We start from the raw sequence: 19,750 nt of genomic DNA on the forward strand, positions 1-19,750 counted from the left end.
ACAAAATCAAACCACACCATCAGCGACACGATTGATTATTTCTATATCGTTATTTTTAATGCCTTAAACTGCTGGCGGGGGGGTAGGTGTCAGAGGAGTGATTAACTGCACGCTGCAAAAATTTAAAGTGAGTGATACATATGACTGTTAAAGAAATACGATTTTCATGTAAATAAATGTATGTTAAGTCTCTATCTATCGCCTAATGAGATAACACAATGGTGATTGAGCCTATGGCCCACTGATGAAAGCCTTTGCATTTGCAGTATCACACACTGGGTGTTTGTGACGACATTCACGGAAAAAATCCCCAAGCGGCGCCCAGTTAGTGACGTGTTTTCCATCAGCCAGCAGCCGCACTTCTGGTTTCTGTCAGCATTGCGAGTAAACAGTAATCTACTATGGCTGAACAAACAAAGAAAAGATCGATGACTAAAGATACAACTTCAACAATAAGTGAAAATACAAAGAAAAAGAAACAAACTCGACGCTCAGATGAAGCAAACAGTCTGAAAAGGAAAGCGACCGTCAGCGAGGAAAATCAAGAGTTACAACCGGAGCCAACCGTGGACGTCACACATGCAACACTGTCTGGATATCTGGGAAGTGTGCTCCCGCAATTACCGTTTATCACCACAGGTGCCGCCAAAGAGAACGATAGTGAGATATTCGAGATTACCACTTTAAAGAAAGCTGGTTGAGGGGGCGCCAAAATCAACACAAACAGAAAATTCCTCACAGGAGCTTAAACAAAAAATGTCCAATGTTGTGGCTCAGTGGTAGAGTCAGCCGTCTGCAACAGTATATATGTCGAAGTGTCCTTGGGCAAGACACTGCTCCCGAAGGCATCAGTGTGGGAGTGTGTGGAAATAATTAGATCCTGATTAGGATTGGCATGTTACATAGCAGCCTTTGCCATTAGTGTATGAATGTATGTGAAAGGGTGAATGTGACATGTAGTGTAAAAGCACTTTGAGTGGTCAGAAGACTAGAAAAGTGCAGTCCATTTACATCTATCCTCTCATCCTTATCTCTGTAAAGTCAAGAGGAGTTGAAAAAATGTCCTTCTAACTCTGTTAGATCTAATTCCCAGTCATGTTGTGCATGTTTTCTCACTTTAAAACAAAATATATTGTGTGCTTATGTAAGCTGGAACCAACAAACACTTCAACTTTCAAACATTCAAATCAAATTCCTCCTAATGTTTCATCCCGTCTGCCTCTTCACTCTGAGGACGTCGTGATGCAGAAGCTAGCTACTCTCAAAATGCAGCTTCATGTTGTACTGACTCTTTGAATCATTCATTGTTAAATCAAATTACTGGTCCTTTGAGTAGAGTCAGTACAAGATGCACACGAGGAACATACTTAATTCTGCATCACAGTCTTCCTCAGCTACAGGTTTTATACTGAAACAGTGTGTGTGTTTTGTAAGTCGGTGCACCCTTGAATAGCACTAGTTGCATCTTTGGCTCTTTGTAATTTGTGTTCTCGCTTCCCACATGCCAGTCCTTGATGTTGATCCAAGTAAGTCGCTCATTGATTTTACCTCTTTTACAAAATCTCCGCAGCACTTGATTTGAGGTCTGTGTGTTGTCTCTAACAAATCTCGTCCTTGCTCCTCAGTTCCCACAAACAAATCTGACATGGATGTCACAGAGAACCCGGAGAGTCGAGTGTTCGTGGTACGTCTGCAGCTCATCAATACTAATACAAAGCGATGATTGATAATAGAAGTGAATGTAACTGCTGATCTGTGTGTCTTTGCAGGTGTCTGTGGCTGTGGGTCTCGCCGTGTGTGCCTGCACGTTCCTCCTCATCATGATTGTTGTCATAAACAAGTGTGGCCAGAATTCCAAGTTCGGTATTCACCGTAAGTTATTGCACATTATTTAAGTTATTGATATTAAAGCTGCTGATTAATGAAATAGTGTGACATTGTTGGACATATGCTCAGCCTTGTTGGAGTTGAATGAGATCAAGATCAAAACCACTCTCATGTCCGTTTGCTAAATAAGAAGCGAGAGCCAGCAAGCTAAGGTTAGCTTAGCAAAAAAACACAAGGGGGGAAAGCTAGCTAGAATAGCTATACCCGTACCTCTGATGCTAACTAATTAAAGTGACAAGCTTGAAGATTTTCATGTAAAAAAAAGTCTGTTAAGTCTCTATCTATCACCGAATGAGGTAACACCATGGTGATTGAGCCTATGGCCCACTGATGAAAGCCTTTACATTTCCAGTATTACAGACTGGGTGTCTGTGCCGACTTTAGCGGAAAAAATCACAAGCGGCGCCCGGTTAGTGACGCGTTTTCCATCAGCCAGCAGTGGTTGGTCTGCCAGAGAGGGTAGACGGAGCTAAGCAGCTGCTTTTGCAATTTCTGCAAGTGTTGCGAGTAAACAGTAATCTACTATGGCTGAACAAACAAAGAAAAGATGGATGACTACAGATACAACTTCAACAAGAAGTGAAAATCCAAAGAAAAAGAAACAAACTCGACGCTCAGATGAAGGCAAACAGTCTGAAAAGGAAAGCGACCGTCAGCGAGGAAAATCAAGAGTTACAACCGGAGCCAACCGTGGACGTCACACATGCAGCACTGTCTGGATATCTGGGAAGTGTGCTCCTGCAATTACCTTTTATCCCCACAGGTGCCGCCAAAGAGACTGAAACTGAGATCTTCGAGATTACCACTTTAACATGTTGTATGATCTGTTTAATACCTACTAGTAAACCTTCATTAATGTGTAGTCTCTGTGACAGCCCTGCAAAGTTTATAATAGGGTTAACTCTGGAACCAGAGAGAGAGATCTATTAGCTTAGCTTAGCGAACGACATATATACATATCAGCGTATTAGCTACCTACAGTTCCATTGATTGTGAAGCTGTTAAATGATTTATATGAAGAACAAAGAAGAACGTTATACCAGCATTTATGCTCCAATTACATTGAGTCGTGATGCGACGTGGCTTTCTGAATCATTCATATAACTTTCTGTTATATTCTCTGTGCAGGCGTGAATGTAACCCAGTAGGTAGTAGGATACTTCCTTTAGCACACTTCAACGTAGTTCACTGTGAACCCTATGCACTTGTGCAGTGTGTGAGTAGCGTTCTTTAAAATCTTACATGGCTGTTGAGCCCTTTCTGCAAAATGACGATCACGACATCCGACCGCTTCCTCTTCTACTCTGCAAACATGTCGAAGATTATCGGCAACATTTGATGTTCAACTTGTTGCACTTTGTGAGAACACCATCAGGCACTCAAAGTGTACTGTATTTTGCTTTGTCAGTATAAAGACACTTATTCACTTACAATAGGTACAGAGGAAAGCACAATGAGACGCAGCAATCGCCTTAGCCCAGAACCATTAACAGAAAATGTGATCTGGTCGGAGCCATAATCAAACGTTCTGTCAAATTATTGCTTCAACTCACAGATTGTTCTGTCGGGCTCCTGGAGGGTAATGCGTAGGAGGCACTGGCTCGTATAGGATCTCCACAGAGCTGTAAGTTTGCACACAGGCAGCCGCTGTGTCGGCCCAGGCTAAAGTGCCTTAATTACTGAGAACGAGAATGGCGGCAGAAGCCTCCCTTGGCCTTCGCCACGTGGTGAGGGCCATTAAAGAAGATGGATGGATGGATGGATGGAGGAACAGCTAGACGTGATATAGCTCCGCTCGGACCCCACCCCCCAACACACACACATACACACTCATCTGCCCTTCTCACTCTCAAAGTGCCTAAGTGGGCCTGATTGCCTAAGTGGACCCTGCTCCCTCTTTCCTTCCCTCCATCGCGCCTGCTTTGTTGTTCCATTTTCTACCGTGTTGGACTCTGGGGGTTCAGTGGTTTGCCTTGCTGAGTGGGGTTTTACAATTTGGGCCCCACTTGTTTGGCTTTTAATACGCGCCGTAGTCAGGGGTTGCAAACCATCAGCCTTCCTCCATGTTCATTTCTCTGTTCATTGTGGCCTGATTGCCGCATGGTTGATGATGGTGATTATTAGGGCTTGTCATCGTCTGTCACCATGGCACCTACAAATGTGAAACCAAGTTGGTAGCGGAGAACGTCGATTCATCGAAGGGAAAAAATGGGTTCTGAATTGCTTCTTTTGATGGCGGCTGCAATCAGGACTGTTTTGCGGCTGATTAGGTGTTACATATCTCTCACTTCTGCTTGTTTGTGTCCCTCCACTTTTCATTAGGTTCATCAGTTTTGGGCACTGAGGACGACCTGGCCGTGTCGCTCCGCTTCATGAACTTCGGAACCAGCCCGCCCTCCTCCGATGAAGACTCCGGCTTATCCAGCTTTGTAGAGAATCCTCAGTACTTCTGCGGCATCATCAAGGAGAAAGACATGTGTGAGTGTGTCTGCTGCAGTTGTTTCCACTCTGCTGAAGTTTCAACTTACTACGTAGTTTCCATGTTTTGAATGTTTGCCGTTTGCTTGTTTTTGTCTGCTAATTACATCGAGCACAAACTGGGCTTCAACACCAAACAAAACAAAAGAACAACAGTTATGAAATCTTTGAAAATATAACAAGCTGTTGTGTAAGACGTCAGGTAACATCAACACGATTCCACTCAGACGTTCAAACCTTGTCTGCGTTTCATGTTCAGGTGTCCAGCATATCAAACGGCAGGACATCGTGTTGAAGTGGGAGCTGGGTGAAGGAGCGTTTGGCAAAGTGTACCTGGCAGAGTGCGCGAACCTCAGCCCGGACAGCGACAAGATGCTGGTCGCCATCAAGGTGAGGGAATTACCTTCATCAGTGTCCACTTATTCAGTCACACCTTCACTACTGATGGTTTTATTAGCACGAAGCATTTGTACGGAAACCACGTCAGCTGTCTATGTGGAGAATGTTAAATAATATAGCTACAGCAAGATTACTTTAAACTTTATGATAGCTATTTTTGAGGATAATTATCTTTTAAAAATCTTGATTGACATTTGAAGTTTCTATTAAAGTCGAGGTGAAATGAAAAATGTCATTTTAATCCTGTTCGATCACATCCCCGGTAATATTGTGCATCTATTTGACAATATAGGCCGCTTTGGGCCTCCGTAGAAAATTATTCAAATCAGGGTACAGACTGAATTCTGCAGGAAAGGTACTCCAAATGTTGATCCCCTGAAAATGCCCATGTAATGTTAAAAACAAAAGAGGATAAGTAGCGACCACTTCTTCTGTTTTTCTCTGTTTGAGCTGCAGCGCTCGGTGTAAGTAACTTAAAGACGCTGTCTATATGTGTGCAACCTCCCCTGCTTAGTCCAGCTCCGGGCCTTTGCAGCCTCTTTTCCTTTTAGCGCTCTGCTGTCCACTATTGAGTAAAGGCAAAAATACCCCGGTGATAAATATATATAAAGCTAAGTACTTGATACTGGACCAACAAGTGTCAAAGTAAGTACACTGCACTTATAGTTCTTTAATGTGTTATATACTGAAATACCACCCTGCGGTTTCAGAGTGAGACGTCTCTGTTGAGGACCGTCAGGTGGTTTGATACTCAGCTCAGGTTACAAAAGGTTAATGCGAATAACCACAGTGAATAAAAACAAGACAGTGAATCTGGCTCAGCTCAGATTTATCATCCCATTAATCAGACGTGTGCTTTTATTGCAACACGTCATCACTCTGACTGTAAGCAGGGGCGCAGCAAGGGACTCAGGCCTCCTCAACAGGATCTTTATTTTCTATCACACGAATCACTCCGTCGCTATGGATTACTTTAACTGTGATGTTTACTTTAAGCCCAATAACTAGCATCTGTATATAAATGCACGCTCCCTTGTGTGTTCCCAGACTCTTAAAGATGCCAACGAGTCGACCCGGCAGGACTTCCAGAGGGAGGCGGAGCTGCTGACGGTGCTCCAACACCAGCACATCGTGCGATTCTACGGCGTCTGCACCGACGGAGAGCCGCTGGCCATGGTGTTCGAATACATGAGGCACGGAGACCTCAACCGATTTCTCAGGTAGGATGCAGACCTGCTCATGACGGGTCAAGGTCACACTTTGGCTAAACCAGTAAAGAGTTATCACGACCACTTTTTATATTCTTCTTATTTGTTATTAAAAAATTTTCAGAGCGAGAGAGAGCACAGTGGATAGTGTCGGAAACAGGGGAAGAGAGAGTGGGGATGACACGCGGCAGGGGGCCGAGGGTGGGAGTCGAACCCTGGGCCGCTGCATAGAGGACGGTAGCCTATGTATATGGGACGCACGATTTAACCTTTATTCCGCTTATTGTTGAACTCTCATTTTAGAAGCAAAAATGCAAAAATGTCTCTTTTTTTGGTCTGAAACTGAATGTCTTCAGGCTTTATACTTTAGCTCAGACATAACATGCATTTTAATTATCTTAACTCAGGCTTCAGGATATCATATTCTGTCATTTTAAAGACCAAAACTTGTAAACATTTATTTAGAATTTAAACAACAGGAGGCAGGAGACAGCACACAAAGTGCATTTCATGAGACATAAAGACATTAGTGTGGTAATCTCAAAGATTACAGTTTCGTTCTCTTTGGCGGCACCGATGGCTCTTGATTTTCCTTGCTGACGGTCGCTTTCCCTTTTTAGACTGTTTGCCTTCATCTGAGCGTCGAGTTTGTTTCTTTTTCTTTTGAAGTTGTATCTGTCGTCATCGATCTTTTCTTTACTGTTTACTCGCAACACTTGCAGAGACCAGAAAAGCAGCCGCTTAGCTCCGCCTACTCTCTCTGACAGACCAACCACTGCTGAGTGATGGAAAACGCGTCACTAACTGGGCGCCGCTTGTGATTTTTTTCTGTAAATGTCGCCGTGTCAAAGGCTTTTATCAGTGGGCCATAGCCTCAATCACCATTGTGTTACCTCATTCAGCGATAGATAGAGACTTAACATACGTTTATTTAGATGAAAATCTTATTTCTTTAACAGTCATATGTATCACTCACTTTAAATTTTTGCAGCGTGCAGTTAATCACTTCGTCTGACACCTTCCCCCCCGCCAGCAGTTTAAAGCATAAAAAATAACTATATAGAAATAATCAATGTTGTCTCTGAGGGTCTGGTTTGTTTTTGTAGCTCATACAGAGACATCAGAATTAATTTCAGTCTGTTTCATAACCAGTGAAAAACTCCTCACAGGAGCTTTAATATAAATATTCGACACACTCAGGGAAAGCAGTTTGTTGTTCTTGTTATAGCCGATCACAACTCTGTGATAAAAAATTAAACTATATAAAAGTAGATAAAAACCTACATAGAACTAAAGCACTAATACATACACATACTCATTAAGGGTGACTGAGAGATTTGGAGATGAATATGAATTTATATGTGCTAAAAATCTGTTTTGGGAACACGACTGTCTCACGTTTGTCATTAAAGGAATACTTTTGAATTCAGTTAAAACATAAACCTCATAAAGAACGTGGTCAGTATGTAAATTCACAGATCTCTAACATGTAATTATGACATGTTTCATAAGCATATCATTATATACTTAATAACCTTTAATGCAAAGTCCTTCAGGAACCCACTCTCAGCGCTTCTCAATTATCAGCCTGTTTCCGCTTTGTGCCTTATTATTGCCCTGTAATGACTCTATTTGTGGATGTTATTGTCGACATTACAATACATAACAAGAACACCAGACGGTATAAAAAAAGTTGATTCCTTGTTAGCTTCTCTGTGTGAACATTTTTTACTGATAATCCGTAAATAACGGCTGAAAGAAGGAACCTCTGACCAATGAGAAGTGACTACAGTTCTTTAAAACCACAGTGAGCTGCGGGGCCACCACTCAAACCGGATGTGTACTTACAAGTTAAACCCACTAAGCTGACCTCTGTGGACTCTGTAGCTCAAGTGATCACTTGGCGTATCTGTGGGTTCTTAAGTAGCAATGCATAAAGGAGACATGCACGCAGGAGGACGGCTTCAGAAGAGTTCTTAGTCCTGTATAATTATTTTTCCCTTCCATGTCTGCACTTTACCTTGTTACCTTTGCCTTTTAGTCGTATTTGCAAAGATTAAAGTACCAAAGTAATTTCAATCTGCCTGTAAATTTGGCATTTCTTTGTTTATAAGAGGATAATTTTCCTTTGCTAAAGTTACATATTTCTTAAAATCAGCTACCGTTTGTTTTAACTCCATCATGTCTCTCTGTTTTTCTCCACTTCTTTATCGAATTGACCCTCGTGTCACAGAAAATATAATGCAGAGCAGATAATTGTTTAGAGGAAGAATTTAATTTCTGAAATAAGAAATGGAGTTTAAACTTTCATGTCAAGGCTCAGGGTGAGCGTGTTATTAACAGGATGTCCTCATGTAACAAAAGCACACCGAGTTAAATGCATATGCAGCAGGATTTTATTTGAATATTGATGGACATAATAGATCACCACATTCAGCACTGAAGCAGACATACTTTCCTTGAACCGATCACTGAATGAATGATACTGTATCCAGAGAAGATACTGTAGAATTAATCTCATAATAAACACTTGACTGCTTTAAAGGAAGTGCTTTAAACTTTTTTTCTTTCAATCTTGTAATTAATCTGAAAGTTTAGAAACCTCTGTAGGCAGCCGGAGGAGACATGTTGACCTATCAGGGCGCATTTGGCACCTGGGAAACCATCTGACAAACTATTAGAGCAGACGCACTTGATGCTGTCTGCCAGGTGTCCCCCCACAGGAGACAGATTGGGGATGAAAACACACACACACACACACACACATGCATGCAGCACACAGACCCTGCCTGAGATATATGTTCACCAATGGATGGAAAATCGCATTTCCAGCAGACAGGACGGGAGAAACGTCAGAGGGCCCCCACAATGCAGCTGCTTTCCCACCCTGCCACCTGCCTGTTAAACTAATAGTGATTGCATAGACAACTTCCTTTGTAAGTGCAGAGGAGAGATATTAGGATGGATGGAGACACATCATCTGTGATTTGCTCATTTGGGCCGGAGCGAGACGTGAGAGTGGGTGTTTATGATCCGCGAGAACAACTGAGAGTCAATGTGCTCTGCATCTCCAATCGCATTATTGCAAATCAATTGTAGGCGTATTACAAGCCTCATGTTCTCTATTCACTGTTAAATGGCTTTATTACGGCGTGGTCACTCTCTAAAGAGCTCATGTATGGCAGAAATGTTCAATCTGCAGATTGCATGATGAGGTCATTGTCCTGCAGGTCACCCAAGGTTGATGCAACAGTGTTGACCTTAACAGCCAATAGGGACAGAGAAGAAAAGCAGAGGCCCGCGTGTTCTGTTCTTTACAAATGTTTATTTTATTTAACCTTTATTTAACTAGGAAGTCCCTTCAGAGGGAGACCTGGCCAAGACAGTGTACGAGTTACAGTTCCAATAAAGATAAAACAATAACGAACAAGAAATACAATCATCAAATACACTGAGAGGGGAGGGGGGGGACTGAGACCGGCTCAAACGAAGCCGTTACATTTTTCAGAAACATGGACTTTTAACATGGCTTTAAACTGTTCCAGGGGGACGACATTTTCAACCTGTAGTTTACTCTGCAGATCGTTCCAAGTCCAGGCAGCAAAGTAGGACAAAGCTTCTCCTGCACAGAAGTGCAGCTCCAGTGCAGAAGATAAAACCAGTTTTTAGTGTAATCCAACAACACTGCAGACATTCCCCTTTACGAAGAAGGAAAATATTCTGTCGTCTATCGTTAGAGATGAAAACACTAGCATGAAAATCAGTCCAATAAAAACACCTCTGACCCCAGAGGTACAAAAAGGCGAATTCAGTGTGTTTCAAGAATTTCCTGGAATCTGTCATTTTTGTTTACGTTGAATAAATCAAAGTCTGTACTTCTCACAAAGATGTTTCCACAGTTCCAAATGGGCCTTTAACCAATGCCACTAAATACCAAAATCACCAATCACACCCTGATTGCAGTTTATTAAAGGGGACAAAACTACCAGTGCGTTACTACCACACTCTGGGTCTTAAAGAGAATTTAACTTGAGTATTTTCATTACAGAAATATAATGCTTTACGCTCCTCTATATTCATTATACAACTATTACTTTTCAGATTTGACATTTCAAACACCTCAAGCGATCGTTAATTAAACCAGCTGCTAAAGGACTCTCTATTTTCAGCCTCTTGTCATATTTGAAATGTTCGTGAGTTTCACCAGAGAAACTGGTCCTCTAAACTTTCAGATGGTTTTCAACTGTTCAAGGTCCAATAAGGCTGGTTTATCTCTTAAAAATAGAGAAAATAAATCGTACTTTGTTTGGTGCAACTTTCTTTTTGTCTTCTTCTATCATCTGTTGACCCCTCAGATACATCTTGAGAGGGGCACGACCTTTGGGTTAGGAACCACTCGACTAAACTACTGAGATATATGAATAGCAGTTAAAACCAGATCGTCTTACATAATATCAATCACAGGGACCAACTCTCAGAATGGGTTCTTCTTCTTTTGATACTGCAGCACATTCGGCTGATAATACTCACAGTACTCTTACTTTTGTATGGTTCTAAATGCAGGTTGCTTATTGCAAAGAAAAGTTGTTTTAGTCCTTTTACTAAATACTTTCTCCACCACTGCCAGGGCATGTTTTCCCCTTCTCGTCTCACATATGTCCACGTCAACTGTCTAAGAAGGCAGGAATACCATTAATTAAATCATCTGTAAGAAAAATTCAAAGCAGCCCTGACCCAAGACATCTCACATGTTCCTTGTGTGTCACCCCGCAGAGCTCACGGTCCGGACGCTCGTATCCTGGAGGAGACCAAGATGCCCCCGCTGGGTCAGCTCACCCTGCCTCAGATGCTGCAGATCGCCGCACAGATCGCCTCGGGCATGGTCTACCTGGCATCGCTGCACTTTGTCCACCGCGACCTGGCAACACGAAACTGTCTGGTTGGGGAGGGGCTGGTGGTCAAAATCGGAGACTTCGGCATGTCCAGAGACATCTACAGCACAGATTACTATCGGGTGAGTGGCTGGAAAATACAAGGCTGTTGTGTTTTGTTTATGTTTTGATTCTTGGGTGGAAAATTACCTGGTTTCTCCTTTTACGTGCCACATTTTAAGATGCATGTCTTTGAAATTTCTGCTCCGACCACAACAAATTAAAATGTGTTAGTGCTGCTCAAAACCGTGAAAAGCAGCTAAATCCTCAGAAACCAGGACGATCTTTAATGTATTACTCTTCATAAATCACATCACTGGTGTGAAAAGACTTCAGCAGGATCACAGGCATCTTTTAAATGTGCCGTTTGAAGAGGGGAGCTTTGACACAGACGTCTTACTTGATCCCAGTACCTGAAACTGCCCTCCACAATTCCACGTTTGTCATTTTGAAGCAAGTCAAGATCACATGAAAGAAATCGCTCTCAGAGAATAAGGAGCTGCACACTTTTCAGAGATGTTTGAGGACCCCTTAAAGTATACAAGTGGACCAGGACTTCCATTTTCGTGTCATTGTGGAGATAAAGCAGCCACCTGAAGAGGATACCTTGATTTTATCACTCAGTATAATAAAAATTCTGGTGTCAGCGTCGTATTAAACTACACACCGAATGCCAGGCAGAGGTTACCATCCTCAATAAAAACAAAAATAGCAGAGCTAGACCGTACTCTGTTATTTAGAGAGCGACCCAACATGAATCTACCACGAGCAGCACTTAGCAACATTTGGCAGCAGTGGCAAGAAAAACTTCCTTTTAACAGGCAGAAACCTCGAGCAGAACCAGACTCATGGTGGACAGCCATCTGCCTTGACTGGATGGGCTGAGAAGTGGGATAGAAGGAGATGCAGGATAGAGACAGGCAGACAGAGCAACAACAACAACAACAACAAACGTGGGGAGGTTGTTTGCATACCGGACTCTGACTGGAAGATAAGGAGGGGGGCCTGATAATTGAAGGCTCTACCTCTCACACTAGAGACTTTGCCTCTAAAGCCCAGTTCAGATCAAAGATTCGCAACACGACAAAACGGTTTCAGAATGTTGCAGAGAAAACTGCAGCGGCGTGAACTGGTTAGCTGCAGAGCGTCTGAAGCCGTTGCCTGGAGTTGCAAAAGATTTGACTTGTCGCTATTTCACTTCAGCCAATCAGGAAACAGCATACATTGGCGTAGGCACCCTGGCTCTGGCGCTGCAGTAGCCAAAGACGGCTCCACATCCTCTTTCCAAACTCTCTGTCTTTGCCGTTTATTAGTCAGTGTTACAGCTAACATTGTGAGCATGTCACTGTCATACATTCTTTTTATAACGATAACAGAAATCCAGCTAGATAATTCATGTAACCTCGGCCTAATACTAACGTTATAGTATTAACGCAGAAGTAGTGGGGTATGTCAGTGCGTCGTTGCTATGGAGACGGTCAGCTGTATCTGTGTGCGTTCCGTTGCGTTGCTTTGATGTTAACGGCCCAGTTTTAGAACGTTTACGATCAGATGTGAAGGGATTCTTTTGGCAGTTGTCTCCAGTTGTGAATCATTGATCTGAACTGGCCTCAAGACGCCTCATCGCATTCCATGTTCAATCCACAGATTGTAGAAATAAAACAATTCAACTTTGTTAGCTTAAACATAAAACAAAAAGATATTTCTTGGCGCTGTGAGAACAGAGATCTTCTCATTCTTACTCTTTTTACGAGGCGATCAGTTTGTAAAGGTGGTTGAGCTGCAGCGTATAAAACAAGGTACCTGTGAGAGACTGATTTATATTACATAATAAATACATTATAATAATAAATATATGAAAGCTGATCACCTCTGTCACTGCTCTCAAACTTATTCCTCCCTCCACATAACCAGTATTAAAACACTTGAGTCATGGAGGCCATGTCGATGAACATCTCCTCTGAGACTCTTAAATTGAACCAAAACAGGTCAAGTAGATGATAATTTTGCTGCATTTTCTTTTTCAATTCGAATTTAAAGTAAATTAAAGCACTTTTGTTATAAAAACCCATATTGTCCACATTGTCTGCCTCATGTTGATTTCAAGCTGCTCTTTAAATATTCACTGGCAGTTCAAGGACGAGCAGGAACAGAGATCGGTTGAAGATTTGCTGTAAATGTCTGTTAAAATAGATTCACAAGCAGAATGATTAAATGTTGACCTCAAGACTTTCATTATGCAATAACGATTAATGCTTTCCTCCTCAGGTGGGTGGACGTACGATGCTGCCGATCCGCTGGATGCCCCCTGAGAGCATCATGTACAGGAAGTTCACCACGGAGAGCGACATCTGGAGCTTCGGCGTGGTGCTCTGGGAGATCTTCACCTACGGCAAACAGCCCTGGTACCAGCTGTCCAACAGTGAGGTAGGTTAGGAGGGAAGGGTAAACTTTGATGGCCAATAAGATGTCCATCCATCCATCCATCCATCCATCCATCCATCCATTATCTGTACCGCTTATCCTGTTCAGGGTCACAGGGAGGCTGGAGCCAATCCCAGCTGTCATTGGGCGAGAGGCGGGGTTACACCCTGGACTGATCACCAGTCAATCACAGGGCTGACACAGAGAGACAGACAACTGCTGTGTTTGAAATCTCATTCTATACTGAAGCCACATTTACAGTATGCAAAAAATACCGGAAAAAAATCTCCAGTCTCGCCAACTGTATCCCACAATGCAAAGCGCTGAAACAGCGGCAGTTGAAATGGCAGACGGCAGCAGCATTCCAGCTGAAGGGGGCGCTATAGCTGAAGAAGCGGCGGTTTGCTTTCGGTGGGCTGTTATTTACTTCCGCTTTCCAAAACCGGACACTGGCACCTGGCGTAGCATACGGCAAAGTCAATTTTAACAGCTCCGTACTACATACTACCGTCAAACGCAGTATGTAGTATGTAGGATGCGATTTCCAACACAGCCAATCTTTCACACTCACACCTACGGGCAATTTAGAGTCTCCAATGAACCTAACGAGCATGTCTTTGGACTGTGGGAGGATGCCGGAGTACCCGGAGGGAGAGAACTCCCTTATAAGATCTGTGAAAGTGTGCAAATACCAGAAAAATCAGAAGAAGAACCACTAACCGAAACACCCACACAAACACTGAAACCTAACTTAAGGACCAGGATTAGCATTTTAAGCTAGACAAGCTAACCTTTGCTGGGTACAGCTACTTATCCAATGGGGTGAGTTATTGCGATATTTTCTGGCAATTTTGTATCTATGCAAAGTCACCAATTATCCATCTTTAATTACAGAAAGTATTTCTGCACGGTGGTGCAGTGGTTAGCGCTGTAGCCTCACAGCTATAGAAGGTTCCTGGTTTGGAGGGAGTGGGCCTTTCTGTGTGGAGTTTGCATGTTCTCCCTGTGCATACGTGGGTTCCCTCCAGGTACTCCGGCTTCCTCACACAGTCCAAAGACATGCTCGTTAGGTTTATGACTCTAAAATTGCCCGTAGGTGTCAGCGTGAAAGGTTGTCTGTCTCTGTGTGTCAGCCCTGTGATTGACTGGTGATCAGTCCAGGGTGTAACCCCGCCTCTTTTTGGTATTAGAATCATAAACCATTAACTTAGACAGATTTATTTCATATAGTACAATCACATTTGAAGACTAGTGCTGAACGTAACTGAAACATTTCCCCTGCAGTTTCTGTAGATACTTCAGAGCACACTGTATGCTGCTGAAGTTTTGCCCCGCTCTGCACTCTTTAACTGATCGATACATTCATAGTAATTAAGGCCGGAGCAGTCTAGCCTTTTGAGCTCGAGCACCAAGAAGTGGGACTCCATCGCGACCACAGCGCTGCTATTACAGACCCAAACCCTCTCTCCTTTCAAGAGAAGGGTGGATCACTTTTCTCAGCCACTCGATTCTAATCGGATTGGCTCTCATTTTTGCCTCGGGCCAATGAGCTTTAACCTTGTTAATCTAATCTGTCTCGACCAATGAGGGACAGGTGAAATTATCATGTTGCCTCAACACGCAGAGGTGCAGATAAATCATCCAGAAATAGTGACAGCGGCCATCTGAAGGCGCCGCTCTGAGAGTTTTTGTCGACTGACTGAGAGGAACTTTTTTTTTGCCTCAGCACTGACAGACCTCCTCTGTTCATCGACTAAGGCCGAGGTTGACAAAAGGAAAGAGATTGAGTCAGTAACTCTTCAAACAGAGAGCGCAGTGAAACCTCTCTCTCATCCTCGACAGTGATTTATTCACGGAGCAGCGAGCGTGTCAACGCAATCAGTCATAGCAGCCATTAGTGTCGGAGCTGGAGGTCTTTTAGATTTTAGCTGCTCTCAGTCGTCCCCAAGGTCCCTGCTGATGGACCATATCTGCAAATCTGTAGATGATAAGGTTGTTGTGCCAAAAAAATATTTGTCCTTGGTGCAGCAAGAATAAACACACTGAGTGAGAATTGAAGCTTTTGTTTTATGGCACAGGTTTGGTCCTTAGCATTTCTGCTGTCGTGTACTTTGCGGAGCTCGCAGCCTTGACAAACTGCATTAACAATCTTGCGGTATCTCTTTCACGCAGTAATGTTGTTCACTGTTACACCTGGATGAGAGAGGGAGAAAACCAGTTATCAAGCAGCAGTAAACGTTATAAATACACCGAGCTTCTGAAGGGCACAGACATCATTATAAAGCACTGTCACAATATCAATTTATAAATAATTATTAGTGTAGAATAACATTCAGTTACTCGTCAAATTGTACGAGGAAAAATAACAATCTTCTTCATGGTGGTTTCTGCTCAGCTGGACACAAGCTGCAGTTGATTCAGCCAAAGCTTTGTTTCCCTTCTGTAGTCGCTACATTTCAGATCAGATCCAGTATTTCATAATATTAAATCACATTTTTAATAAAAGAAAGAGAAAAAAATCTGTGAATTTTGTGTCAGCAGTTTCTCTACAGACATTTCTTCAGTCGAAACTTGTTCAAAGTCCTTGGATATTCAGAGTGACGGGGACGTGAAAGTTTCTGTAAAGAGACGATTCTTTTCAACACTGAGAGAAACACAGTACAAGTTATTCTATCTGCCTCATACTGGGGATGGAAACCTGGACAATTCAACTTGTATAACTCCAGAAAAGCTTAATGCATATAAGTTATGAGTATCGAGCGCCAAAGGGAGAAGGTAAACTTTACTCTTGGAAGTGTAATCAATAAAAAGGTCCTGGAAGGCAGGACCTTCATGTTTCAGCTGTCCTGTGTGTTATACCACAAGAGATACAGCAGGTGAGATAATTAAAAGAAGTTATTTAAAAGAAGTTTGAGATCTAAAACTGACACAAAGTCTCTAATTTCCCGCCCCAACAGGCCATTGAGTGCATCACACAGGGTCGGGAACTGGAGAGGCCTCGTACCTGCCCTAAGGAGGTGTACCTGCTGATGCAGGGCTGCTGGCAGAGAGAGCCGCAGCAGAGGATGGTCATCAAGGACATCCACGGCCGCCTGCTGGCTCTGGTCAAGAACCCGCCGGTGTACCTGGATATCCTGGGCTAACGGGGCTCAGAGCAACCAGGGAGCGGGAGGTCGAGGTTTTCATTTGAGACTTAAAACACATTTTCTTTTTTGCATTATTCAGATAATCCTATTTCACCCAATTGCTGCTTTTATATCATTGATGCTACAGTTTTTTCCTTATCCCAGCTCGCCCCCCCGACACCTGTTTACTGCCCCGCCCTTCTCTGGAAACCTGTCAAATGTTTACCAAAGTGTTCGATGTTTATCTGAAGTGGGATCAGCCTGATGGAGGGACATGCATGGATCAGAAGTAACTGTATATGGGCTTTACGTAGCTGGGAGCGCGATGGACTATCAGGTCCCTGCGATGGTTTGTGAGCCGAGCTGTGGCACATTTTATACGACTCCACAGCCGACACTTGTGTTGAGAGGGAATTAGAAAATGAAACGGATGATTGTACGAGAGGGCACTTCATATCATGAGTCAAAAGTGAAAACCAATTTTTCAGATCTGGGTCCAGCAGACGTTTGTACAGTGTCGTCGCTGATTTTGGATAAGTTTTGATATGGGAGGTTCAGTAAATGTACATAAGATATCAAAGTTGTACAATCAAGCTTGTTTGTTTCCGATGCGTGTATCATATGAGTATTTTTCAAAGACAAGAACCAAATGTCATATATTAGCAGTGAAAGTGTGTGTTTACATTTAATGTCTGTTTTGATGTCAAATACGAACAGAGCAAAGAAAATCAAACTTCCAAAGAACGAGCGTTTGACCCGCGGCCTGCCTGCGACACTCAGGAGCCGCTTTTTGTACACGTTGGCGATGTTTGACATGCTGCCTTCACAATCAAAGCACTGCGCTGAAATCCAGTAAGGGGACAGGATGGTGGGGAGGTGCCTCTGTGAGATGGTTTCAGAGGTAACAGATGGATTAAAGAGAGTGAAACTCCAGGAGGAGGGACAGATGGTGCTGAAACAGAGCCTGGAGGAGAGGCCACCACCATGGAGAGGGAGTACAAACCATCCTGATGCCTATGAATGTAAATATAAAATGTACATACTCTGTATTAATGTCTAAAAAAGTATATCTTCATGTATTGTTACTCCAGCACTTTGTATATTGTCTGCCCTTAAGAAATAAACAGTCTTGATTAAAAAAACTGGCAGGAGCATCCCTCTGCATCAGTCAATCCGTCATTATCGTGCGCTTCAGAGCGAACAATGATTCGCGCTGCCGCCTGTACTTAAAGTTAGACATCTTAACAAGGCTATTCAAGAGCCTTCTATTATTTTGACGAACTAATCAGCAACCTGCGACGTCTCCACGGGATGCTCAGGACACGCTTATTGAAAAGGAATAATCAAGTTTCATATTGCCTTACCGCCGGCCCCTCCAGCAAACAAACACCCTCCAAAACCAGACCCCTCTCTCTCCTTCTCTCTCTCTCTCTCTGCCTCCACCCTCCCTGCCTCCATCACTCTGTATGCAGAGCGTCTCCAGGGAGAGGTAATGGATTGTGAGTAATGCTATCATCCCTTTTCTCTGTCTCTCCACCTCCTCTGGTGTACCGGGGGGAGGGATGAAAACACTTGGAGGACTCGTGTCTGGCTTATTGTTTCTTCTAGTGTCTACAAGCAGATTGGGGGCCAGATAGGATTAGTACACTCTGTAGTGTTTGTCGCTGCCATCCTTCAGGGCTCCATTTGTGGTTTCAGAATGAGCCTTTTTAATAATAAGCTCTCGAGTGTGCAGCCTGGTTAGATATGGAATACGACTATAATAAGAGCTGGAAATGAGGCCGTTTTTAAAATGGAACTCCTATTAGAGCTCTGCAGCGGGAAACTTTCCCTTTTAATCTTCCACCTCATCGTATAATGCATGCATGCAGGATATTGATTTCTTATGGTAATTATTTCTTCAATGGACGCTGGCAGCGAGGATTCAATCTGCTCTCGACTGCTAATAATAAACCACTCTGCGTGCTTTACTATCCTTCCTGTTGTAGAGCATTAAAGAGAATATTTGAGACAAAACAAAGCGTATAAATACAACACAGCCTTAAAGAGAAGAGGGAACAAATGACAACCTGAGTTTGAGGTCACTGTTATCAAATCTTCTCAGTGTCCTTTTTTTTACTGTTATATGACAGTTGTATCATTAGAGCTAAGGTGTGTGCAGCCTGCAGCTTCCAACTCAAAATGCTGTGATCATTCAGACTACAAATAGCTCCGTCTGACAAACTGCATTTTAAAAAGTCCACATTTAAGAAGTTCTATCTACAAGGCTTCCTGCATCCTGAAACGTAGCACGAGGAGTAAACCATCGTTTTAAATTAGATTATTTTTGCAGAATTAAAATAAAATTTTCTGCATTTTTTGTCTTGTTTAAACTCGAGATAAAAGCTGCCTGAACTCGCAAACCAGCAGTTATTGATTCAAGAAGAAATCAGATTTTACGGTGGATTATTTGACTATATTTCCTGAGCATTTTCTCAGTGTGATTTTTCCACCTGATGCAATCAACAGCTGGTGTTTCTGCAGATACATCTTTGGAGATTCTGACTGTTACAAAACAGCAGCTCGGAGCTCAAATCAAACCGCTCAACAATCAGTGCGAGGAGCCGCTCACACTGAAGGATCCAGTCTTGTTGAACAGCTCCCTCTGTTGGTCGCTCACACACACTGCTCGGACTCAGACTGCTGATGAAGGATAAATAAAGGATCTGGAGTTGGTCTGCATTTAAGATGTTTTTTTGTTATCTTGTGTCCAAATTTTAAACATACACTTGATGAGAACGTATAAGTATTTCTGCAGCTCTATTCAGAAATATAAAGACAGAAAATGTTGGAAGTACCTGGCCAGTCTCCCTCTATCATCGTCGCTCTCCATGCTGCGGGCACCATGTTATTGTTCAGTTGGCTTCGGCCGTCTTTGTAGAAGTGTTTCACACCATGCAACACTTTACACACATCACTCACGCACCCATCAGCAGACACCCTGATAACCCTGACTCACACACCCTTTAACCTTTGTATTTTTGTTTAGAAACATTTACATCGTTAAGTTAAAACAAACATGTATTTCCTCCTTTTGTCATGGCTCACGAGCCAGGGCATGACCCATGGTAAATTAAAGATGTCCCCTTGGTTGATTTGGAAATAATAAGAGATTTTTTAAAAACTAAAAGATCAATCTATGATTTGATAATGAACTTAATAATTAGATGCAGGATTATAGAACAGTTTGGTACAATCTGCACACTGGTACGCAGACAGTTTATATTACATTAGTGTTGATCACATGACATGAATGTAA

At 42.8% G+C, this 19,750-nt stretch overlaps 1 protein-coding gene across 1 annotated transcript in view; it reads left to right on the forward strand.

Annotated features, from left to right (window-relative positions):
• The window catches only part of ntrk1 (neurotrophic tyrosine kinase, receptor, type 1), a 39,051-nt gene extending 21,490 nt beyond the window's left edge, over window positions 1–17,561 (forward strand). Inside the window, exons 9-17 of the mRNA XM_069655909.1 lie at window positions 1,509–1,526; window positions 1,626–1,684; window positions 1,770–1,872; window positions 4,210–4,365; window positions 4,625–4,755; window positions 5,812–5,984; window positions 10,746–10,986; window positions 13,172–13,330; window positions 16,285–17,561. Of these exons, the coding sequence (XP_069512010.1) occupies window positions 1,509–1,526; window positions 1,626–1,684; window positions 1,770–1,872; window positions 4,210–4,365; window positions 4,625–4,755; window positions 5,812–5,984; window positions 10,746–10,986; window positions 13,172–13,330; window positions 16,285–16,470 (1,226 nt within the window). The 3' untranslated portion in view covers window positions 16,471–17,561. The remainder of the gene's footprint in view (window positions 1–1,508; window positions 1,527–1,625; window positions 1,685–1,769; window positions 1,873–4,209; window positions 4,366–4,624; window positions 4,756–5,811; window positions 5,985–10,745; window positions 10,987–13,171; window positions 13,331–16,284) is intronic.
• The last annotated feature ends 2,189 nt before the right edge of the window (window positions 17,562–19,750 follow it).

Source organism: Semicossyphus pulcher, unplaced genomic scaffold, assembly GCF_022749685.1.
Source record: "Semicossyphus pulcher isolate SPU_LCO1_2020_fin unplaced genomic scaffold, fSemPul1.0.p SCAF_9, whole genome shotgun sequence".
Lineage (NCBI taxonomy): Eukaryota > Metazoa > Chordata > Actinopteri > Labriformes > Labridae > Semicossyphus > Semicossyphus pulcher.